Source organism: Priapulus caudatus, unplaced genomic scaffold (assembly GCF_000485595.1).
Source record: "Priapulus caudatus unplaced genomic scaffold, Priapulus_caudatus-5.0.1 Scaffold90, whole genome shotgun sequence".
Taxonomy (NCBI): Eukaryota; Metazoa; Priapulida; class Priapulimorpha; order Priapulimorphida; family Priapulidae; genus Priapulus; species Priapulus caudatus.
In genome coordinates, this window is record NW_014577151.1 from 609,007 (window position 1) to 619,449 (window position 10,443).

Below are 10,443 nucleotides of genomic sequence, written 5' to 3' on the forward strand. Positions count from 1 at the left end.
CAAAAAAAAAAAAAGCACAGGCAGATAGTCGTTCAGTTCAGTACAGAAAACAAACGCACGCACGCTTTTACATAATTTCTGTATAGCATTCATGCATATTACGTAGTATACGGCAAGTATTATCAAGCATACGAGCAAACGTGCGATCCAACTTTTCAGCTATGTACAAATGACCTATGACCCGATGACATCATAGGGCGCCAGTGCGTAACTACGAACTGGCTTATTAACTGTTTAATCGGTAGAATGTCAGTCACATCACCCCTGATTGCATGCACATCGCCTTTCAGGAATTCTTCTCTTATACAAGTCTGAGTGTACGTCACTGGAGTCTACTGGAGAGAGTGCGTCCATATCCACACGTTTAATGTCTGACGAATTAGCTGTTTAACCCGCATCCATCACATCACTCACGATTGATTGTACGTGGCTTTTCGTCGGTGCGACTGCGTGCGCATGTGTTTCGAGAAAGCGGCCGAGGATAAGCCCCTGAAAGAGCAGATGTCACACGCGTACGGTTTCTCTCCCGTGTGCCAGTGCGAGAGAAAGTGCACCTTGAGGTCGCTGGCGGTCCTACACCTGTATTCGCATATGTCGCACGTGTATCCCGTGTGCGTGCGCGCGTGTCTGTGGAGATGCGTCAGCCGAGAACACCTGTACTCGCATACATCGCACGCGTACGGTTTCTCTCCCATGTGTGTTTGCATGTGAGTCTTCAGGCTGTTGTGGTCGCACGTCCTGTACTCGCACGCGTCGCACGCGTAAGGTTGCTCGCCCGTGTGCGTGAGAAAGTGCTTCTTGAGGCTGCCGGAGGTGGTGTAGGCGGAGCCGCATATGTCGCACGTGTACGGTTTCTCTCCCGTGTGCGTGCGCGCGTGACGCTTCAGGTTGTCGCGGAACCAAGTACTGTACTCGCACACGTCACACGCGTACGGTTTCTGGCCCGTGTGCATGAGAAAGTGCTTCCTGAGGGTGCCTGAGGTGGTGTAGGCAGAGCCGCATATGTCGCACGCGTAAGGTTTCTCTCCCGTGTGCGTGCGTGCGTGGATCTGAAGACTCGCCGGCCGCAAACACCTGTACTCACACACATCGCACGCGTACGGTTTCTCTCCCGTGTGCGTGCGTGCGTGTGCCTGTAAGCCACTGAGCTGAGAGCACCGATACCCGCACGTATCGCACGCGTACGGTTTCTCTCCCGTGTGCGTTCGTATGCGAGTCTTCAGCATGTAGCGGGAGCACGTCCTGTACTCGCAAACGTCACGCGCGTACGGTTTCTCCTCCGCTTCGCTCTGCACGTTTGAGCGAGGAGGAGAAGCAGGAGAAGAAGACGGAGGAGCAGAAGAAGCAGGAGCAGGAGAAGCAGGAGCAGGAGAAGGAGGAAAAGGAAGAGGAGAAGGAGCAGGAGGAGGAGAAGAAGAAGCAGAAGGAAGAGGAGAAGGTTCCATCGAGCGGGCGGTGATCGAGATCACGATTTCTCCCCAATGCAGGTTCCTCTCTCAGTCGTCCACTTTCCTGCGGACAAAAAATAGAGACCACGGATAACTTCCCCTGCCTCACAAAAAGATGAAGTCAGATTCGTTTGCTGCGGGCATGGACTACACAACGACGAGTGAACTTTTCAAAATGTTAGTGTGTCGCAGGTTTTTCAGAGTATAGATACACGTGAATTCGATGGAGTCACGTGACCAAATCACCACGGCAACGACAACATTATGCCCAGACATTTCTAAAGTCAATCACTATAGTGATTTATTCATTGACATATCTACAGGAAGTGAGAGACTATATATAAGCAAGAGGTATCTATAGGCAATTGTTGTTGTCGCTTTTCTTTCATTTAAAGTAATAATTACGAGAAATCTTCAGGGTTTCCCCACTTTTCCGATACTTACCGTTATTGCTAGAGTAACAGCAATTGTCTAGAGTAACAATAAAATGTCGTAGAATCTTCGTATTCACCAAAACATGCAATTTTCGAACTAGTTTGGCAAACGAACGTTTGTTGTAATCTTAGGACTAGTGCCGATAGGTCTTCTCAGCTAATAGCGCCACCTATCTGCCATAGACATACAATCTATCTCAAATGCAATTGTTTTCAAATCCGGCAAATTACAAGTTTACACATTTAACGAATCTCGCAGATCGATGTCATTTTCATTGTGTTACGATGTGTTCATATCCAATTTTCTATGTTATAACTGCATAAAATCTTGGTGTTTTATTAATGTTGGTGAAATCAGTAATATATCCACTGTGAGGTGAGCCTATATTTAGCTATATTTTTTTCGGATTGAGCGTTTCTGAGCAAAAATCTCATAATAGTCAGTTTAATAAAATTTGCAAAAATTGATGAAATAACTCTTCATTTCATTTTTGTGTACTTATTTTAGTTACTTTACACTTTGGAGACAGTAAATCTATCCTACAGGAAACGTAAGCATGAAAATTTAGAACACCTCAATCACAACTTTAGTTGCCATTCAAGAAGCGTGCGTGGGATGTTCGTACGCACAGGTTCCTGAATCCAGACTAAAGCAGTGTTGGCATACCAAAAATCGATAACAAGTAGGCAGAGCTTACTTTTTGCCAGTGGCAGTAAACCTTACATTGTGTTGGCCAGGGTTTATTTACGTGCACGGGTCGTGCGGCATGCTCACTGTTCACGTGCGCTAGGTTGTGGGGTAATTCACACATATCTTGACATCTCACCGCATTTCACGTTTGGATGTAAACAATAAAGTATCACTGGTAGTTAACAAACGATCAGTATACTGTTTTAAAATAATATTAAGAAGATTAAGGTAATATAGCATGTTAAATTATGCAGTAAATAATAATAATTGTCTCAAGTTGACACACATAAGTCACTGTAGCTGCAAAGCACGTGCAGGGTTCTCCCCACGTTGCGCAAACGGGGCGCGCGCGCGCCCGCCCGCTGTTTGAAAATGCTTCGCCCCCCACCCGTTTGAATCGTTGCGCCCCGTTTAAGATTACCTCCGCCCAGTTTTGGAAAATTCCACCCAAGAATAAAAGTTTGAAGCCAGTCGCGAATCGAATCCTCAACACGAAACGATCCTCCTAAGAATTTGCCGTAAGACCAGGGAGACATCTGACGCATGCACTGCAGACAGTACACAAGTCCTGACAATCACAGTTAACCTGTGACTATGTACACCGGACGTCGGCTATTTCTATATATACAAGAACCCCAAATATCGCTGCTATGTGTGGTGGCGATTTTTACGCCCCTTAATTTAGTCGTGACGGTAAAAGATACACGCCCCGAACCCCTAGCCCATCTTCCGCCCCTCTGTTTCCCGCCTAACCCCCTCCACGTCTCCCCCGCCGCCCTCACCCCTCCCCTCCCCCTGATGAAATTCTTCCTGGGAGAACCGGCTGACGTCGTATCTACTTTACTAGTCATCGCGAAACAGCCATGTACAGCCTCGTCGCAGCCACTATGATCTCTATTATACTACTAATTAACCATATACTAACTTATTAACAGTTAGTATAATAGAGATCAGTGGTCGGCCGCCATCAGGCTTTAACACGTAATCATATAGTTTTTAAATGCGTTTGCGAAAAGAGTATATATTAGCAATTTTATACAGAGTGCGAGCTAAAATAAAAGCTTCCAATCAGCTTATAGACCAAACGTAGTTTACGTAATACACGCTCTCCGTGATGGGCTTAATCATTTGCATAGCCTTCGCTGTCTCCCAATATTCTGTACACATGCTAGCACACCAGAATCAGGCAAGCATATACGTTGAAGCAATTACCAATCATCATAAAATATCCCGAACATTAAGGTAATCAATGTTGGCTTCAAATCCCAAAGCAGCACGGACACAACACAACCCTAGTTCCAACACATGAACTTTATTATATCTTGCTCCTGCTTGCAGGTTCGTGGGCTGGTTCGCGTAAGGCATTGTCAAAGCAGGCGAGCACGCGGTGTTCATCGCTGCAACACACTCACATTGGGGCCTGACAATCAGACCTCATGCACATAGATCAGAAAACTGCGATAACTTATATGCTTGCTCGCGTTGTAAGTACACTTGCTAGCTCTCTTACCTTAGTCGTATTTCGATCTAAAAATTTGTTGCTAACAATTCCTCCGACCATCCGGCCATCCATCGTGCATCCAACTGTATTTTGGGAAAACAACAGAGTAGCGTATTTTGGTAGCGTTGTACTTACGCAACGCGAAGCAACGCAGTATACGTTTATTCAGTTCTTCGACCTTATGTGCTGTCCACGTCTTGATTCGATCAGCCCCAATTGTGAGTTTTGGACATGAAAGCAGGCAATCCTCGGCGGGATCAGAGAAATTCCACGTTTTTGTAAGGCAATGGTTGCTCTGACCTAACCCAACACCAAATTCACCAAATCGTCGGTGTTGGGCATTGGTCCGAGGAATTTCAGGCTACCGTACCTTCAGCCACTGCGTAAAAAAAATGCTGCGGTATCCAGGGCAGTGCTCGAAATAAGCGCTTGTCGCGTTTCCGAGACAACCAGAATTTGCACTGGACAACCTAACAGTCAGCGAGATCATTCGTCCGGTGGACAGTACCAAGGAACCTGCTTAGCGCTAACCCTAACAACGCGACCTCTTAAACCGTACTCGCCTATCTATATATCACGCGTGTACGGCGTTATTAATCTATGGTGATATCAACCGTATTGGCTTTCAATATTTTGCATCCGAACTGAAATCAATTCCCAACCAAACTCGGGTGTAGGCTAGCTGGCAGCAATAATGTTCAGTTTCATACTTCAAATCCGAGTGTTTTCTAGCTGCATCAAGAATTTTAAATCCGTGAATTAACAATCCGTGAATAATATAACAAGAAGCCGCCAGAGCATCTGGGCTCATCTAGGTTCTGTTGCTGACGATTAATAAACGTAAAATTTCATTCATCGTGCGTAGTACCACATTGTTAAGGCGCCGATAGCAGACACGCAGTTTCGTACACATCATTGTTAGGACAGCGCCCACCTATCGGGCAGATGGAGGGTAGCGGCGGAGGGGGGGGAGGGGGTGGGGGGGTGGAAAGGGCGGGGAGCGGGCGCCGTGACGGCCGAGGTGGGGAATGGGGGAACAGGGGAGGGTGCGGGGGAGGGGGCTCATAATAAGCAAAAGCAGTTCACTCCCTTTCGTTAACGAGTCAAACGAAATCCATGTTTAAACCGCTTCCTCTTTCGAGGGTCAAAGAGGTTATGCCGACACCTTACTGCTTCGCATGTCAGGCAGAAGCGGAGCATTTGCATGGTCCTTTCAATAAGCCATAAAAATGCTAGGTCACCGCTGAAACAAAAAAGTTTTCAATCGCTCCGGTCAGAACCAAATGTCCTCGAAAATGTCTAAAATCTGCCCTGTGCCCATTGACCTATTGACTGTGACCTCCGAATTTCGGCACAGTGATGGCTTTTCTACCGATGATGCTATACACCCGACGTATGCACGAGCCTAGTGGAGGCGCGTTTAGATTTGTGCCGCAATTCTGCATTTCCTCCCTATACGCTGAAGTTAAGGATGAGATGTTCCCCATATTTTACACCTCTTGACCTTTGACCTCTTGACCCAAGCTTCGACATCCCAACTCGTTTTTCGATTACCCACACCAGTCCGCGAATATCGTGACCGTACTCGCAGCCGGTTAGATTCTGTGCCGGCAACTGTTTGACGGCACGCGACGGACGCACGACGGGAGGCGCACGGACGCGGACGGACGATCAGCGATCTCTACAAGCTGCCATCTGACATATGTGCAGATGAGCTAAAAATTAAAACCCAGCATGATGCCTTTCTGGTATGCCCCTCAATATAATGCTTTCTTCCTATGGCCGGCTGAGCTGTAACGTGCAGTCATAGAAATCATAATATATAGTGTCCTCTAATATTTCTTGCTATGGTAACGTTATGTTCGCGCCACAACTGGAAATGGATACCACGGCCATAGCTACATGATATATGTTAAGATTCCAAGATGCAAAAGCTAAATATTAGTATATTATAATATGGTACTAGTTATTATTTTATTCGTTGTTGAAACCAAAGTTACATTGACGATAAAATCTAATTTAAACTAGGCCTATAGTTGCCGCGGATGGCGGCGTGCAGTGTTAATCAATAATCAAACGATGGCATCGTTCCCTGAAATCGTACAGTAGCGTACAGGCTAAAATCCAAGTAAGTATATCAGGCAGTGCCAGCTGTGAGTTACAGGTGCATTGCAGGTGCCGGCAGAACAATTTTGATAAGAAGCGTGCGCAGCCATGGCTGCGCTGTGTTTTTGCTCATTGTGAAAGGGGCAGGGTTGGCTATATATAGACAGACTGCTTTAAAAATCAATAATGATGTTAAAGGCATAATTCGAGCCCATCGAGTTATGCAAAGTTGACGAATGGCTAGCAGTACTGGCACCTTGTGTAGTTGAATTAAGTACATTACCGTTATAGTAACAGCGTATTAGTTGTTGTCGCAGATATCACTGCTAATTACTGAAGAATTGTCTACTTGAAACCGTAAATTTGGTAATCTGGCGATCAACGCATTTATTGCGAACCAATAAGCAAGGAGTTCGTCGGGACGGCTCACATGTTTGGCTAGCAGGATGTTGAGGCATCGAATTGTTGTCCGCCGGGGTAAATTGTTTGGCCTAGTGTGGTATTATTTGCCTAGTTGCCACATATTATATGTTGGCTTGTAATCTCAAGAACTTCGTATATTCATTTATTCCCGAATCCGCAAGAGTAAAACGCATAACGCTTACGGAATGCGCACTGCAGACTACAAGGATCGAAATCACTGACGCCGGAGCATACGTACGAAAATGTCCCGGTGGCACTATAATCTGTATGAACCGCCTCGCGCGATTACGGGCCCGGCGATAGCCGGGTTGAAACCTGTCAACAACGGAATTTTTGACCGCCGGATTTCAATTGGATATTTCTTAGTAACCAGACAGTGATTTGCGACAAACTAATACGGCGTTGGCTATAAGCGTAATGTAACTTATTAACGTACACAAGGTGCAGTTACTGTAGGCATTCGTCAACTTCTGCATAATCGATGGTCGAAATTCATGCGCTTTAGGAGCGTAACCTTGTTCAACAACATTTCCTTTGCAATTAACTGTGGCAACCTGCGCCTCGCATTGACACAGGTAATGGGCTCTAATATAGCAAGCAGTTCGCAGGTCCTTTGTTAAGCAGTCAACAATCATGTTAACGGCCGTGCCTCTTGAGGTCAAAAGGTTATCCGACACTTACTCTTCGCACGTCAGTGAAAGGCCAATCATGTCCTTTCACTAAAGCCATAAAAATGCTAGGTCACGCTGAAACAAAAAAGTTTTCCAATTGCTCGTCAGCACCATGTCGCCCTCAGAAAATGTCTAAAACCCTCTGCCCTGTGCCGCATTGACCTTTGACCTAGTGACCTCTAATTCGGGCACAGTGATGGCTTTTTCGCTACCATGATGCTAATACACCGACTATCAAGCGAGCCTAGGTCGACGGCCGTTTAGATTTGTGGCGCGCAATTTCTGCATTTCCTCCCTAATCACCTTAAGTTAAGGAAGTGAATGTTCGGCCCTTCCCTTTACACTCTTGAACCTCTCTGACCTTTGACAGACGCCCAGCTTCGACATCCCGTACTCGTTTTTGACGATCCTCTCCCCAATCGACCGAATATAGCGTTGACGGCTGTACGTCGAGCGGTGGTTAAGGATTCTGTGGCCCAACTGCTTGACCGGACGACCGACCGACGGACGAACGGCGGACTGGCACGGACGGAGCGGACGATCAAGCGATCTACAACGCTGGCATCTGACTATGTCAGATTGAGCTTAAAAATATGGGACCGAGCTGTCTATTTCACACCTGGTATATGTCAGGTTTCATTGATTTTATGAGAGGTGAACTCGATTTGGAGAACGCAGCAAATACCAGCAAGTTTTCTAAAATTCTGGGAATGGACCCCATTACCCACCCCCGGGCCCCTATGCCTGTTTTTTTCAGCTCCTCCGGCGTCCTTGGAATCCTATAACCGGCCAGCTGAAGCAATTACATCTCTTGGGAGCAGAGACACAATGAACATAAAATGCGCTTTTCGGCATGGATTGCAGAGGCTGAGAGGTAGAGGAGCCGTAGGGTGTGGAGAGGAGGCGGAGGACGGGCAGGTAAAATCAACTATTTTGGCGTAGTTCGGTCTGTTTTTTTTTGGTCGGCGCCCTTGTTTAAAAAATACTGGCTACGCGCACCTGTTTTTGGGTTGTTTTCTGATCTATTATTATGTGATTGCCAATAGGAGATTTGGGATATTTTTTGGACAACGCAGAAATCTGTTGGCCGGTACAATCGCCGATTTGATGGGCGGGGGTTGTCGCAGGACAACGAGAATTTTTTTCTATTTTCGAGCACTGCAGGGAATGATGCAGGAGCTGTAATTTGCCCTGGCCGGCCTGTAAAATCCCTTTACGCTACAGGACCGCGAGCGCTGTAAATTTTCAAACTTAATTTCTATCCCTGGTAACCACACATGTGACATATATTTTGTTTTGGCCTTATGAGGCATATTATATATGAGCTATGCCATATAATAACAGTAATTAATACTGTATAATAAGATGCTATGTCTATATAATGTAATAATGTCTGTAGCAATAAGCACTATCAGTATATACAGAACTTCAGTAAGACTACAGTAAAAACACACCAACACTGCAGCGTACTGACGCTGACACCGGTGCGGGACGTCGGCAAAGTGTGGGCGTCAGTAATTGTAAAATCAGTGATTATTCGATAGCAGAAAGCAAATTAATTGTTGTTGTCGTTGTGACGATATGACCGAGTGCAGAGATACCAATTGCATTAACGCTTGACTTCTATCTTCGGCCTTCGGCACCAGTTCCTTAGAAGTTGTGCAATACATTTCCACAACGGGTGAGGCGCATTTGCATTGCCGTCGCGCGCCTCTAACGAGGGGGCCGCTATATAAACAATTCAAACGGCGGGCATTGCGGGATACGTCATAGATTAGATATAAGATATAACAAGAATACAACAGTTTTATTATCGCTTTCAATATTCATAGATTATATAACCATATGATATTAATATTCATATCCCATTGAATTATCCAAACTTCTGATAAAGGTCTCCTATTTTGACATGACTGGCATAGGTACCGAAGTGATGACGTCACGTGGCATGACAAACGAGCCTGCTGGTTTCTACACAATCATATTATGCTCTGGTAACATAACTGCGTGTCGTGTTTCTGTACGGCGGCGATTTGTAAGCCTAATTCTGAGAGTATTCTTGCAGTTTTATAGATTTCCAAAGGATGGACGTGAAAAGCAACGGGAAAAAAAATAAAAATTAACATTAAAAAAATAAAAAAATAAAAAAAATTTGCTTAATATTGTTTTTTTTTCATTCACATTGTAAGATGCGACTTGCTAAACCGGATGCTTTTAACGGGCTGTCTGCAGCGCACACACTCGTGTTTTACGTACGCACAACATTTTGCACGCAGTAAACGTATGGAGCCAGTGCTTTGCTGTAAGAACCAGCCCGCGTGCGTTGTCTTGGCTCAACGTGACGTGCACACTTCGGTACTCTTATAGAGTGTGCTCACAAGAGAGAGTGTGCAACAAGAGTGTCTCATCATACTTCTAGTCCACAGCACTTGATAAGTTGAGGCGTCTCAAATAAAAAAAAGAGCTAAATAAAGCACGAAATTGTATTACGCAAAGTCTTAAGCGTTTCTGCTACTCTATTTCGCCTAACTTATGCCGATAATTTTATTGTTAAATGCGTTAAAGCTCCTCTGTACTGGGAACACACAAGTACACCGTACCCACGTCGCTGTCAGTGCCGGATTAACCATTAAGCAGACTAACTGCACGTGCTTAGAGCACGCAAGGGCCAAGGGGGCAGCCACAAAGTTTGGAAAAGGGTGAAAACGAAAAAAAAGAATAAAGATTGTACTTCCCAGGTGTACCAAACGGGGCGCCCAACAATACAATACTACAAGGGGCCCCTATGCACCACAAGGTACTGAATTCCGCAATTATAGCAAAGTGAAAGGTACTGCAAGACTTGCAGACAGCTTCATTAATGCTTATCCCAGATGACATGAAACAACACTTGTCTACAGAGCTTCAGCAGTTCCATTCATATGTTCTTCATAGAGTTTGAAGTTTAAGTTTCATTAAGTAACGATGCAAGCTTTAAAACTCCACAAGAAAGACATTGCATCTTTTTCCACTCGGATGGCAACTTTAGCAACACAATTACAGAAGACCAACTAGAGCAGTGCCTGTCAATGATGAAAGTTGCCTTAAGAATATTTTTAACATTCAATGGTCAGCCAGCTGCCCAACACATGCGTCTACACAGCAGAATTGCTCCGACGCTGTCGATTGG

The 10,443-nt window shown here is 45.4% G+C and overlaps 1 protein-coding gene across 1 annotated transcript; it reads right to left on the reverse strand.

Moving 5' to 3' along the window:
* Positions 1-8: 8 nt before the first annotated feature.
* On the reverse strand, positions 9-8,755 carry LOC106804854 (zinc finger protein 239-like). The gene is made up of 2 exons (XM_014806212.1): positions 8,729-8,755; positions 9-1,512 (listed from the first exon to the last, which is right to left on the reverse strand). The coding sequence occupies exon 2, from the start codon at positions 1,443-1,445 to the stop codon at positions 411-413; it is 1,035 nt and encodes a 344-aa protein (XP_014661698.1). The 5' UTR covers positions 1,446-1,512; positions 8,729-8,755; the 3' UTR covers positions 9-410.
* Positions 8,756-10,443: the final 1,688 nt, after the last annotated feature.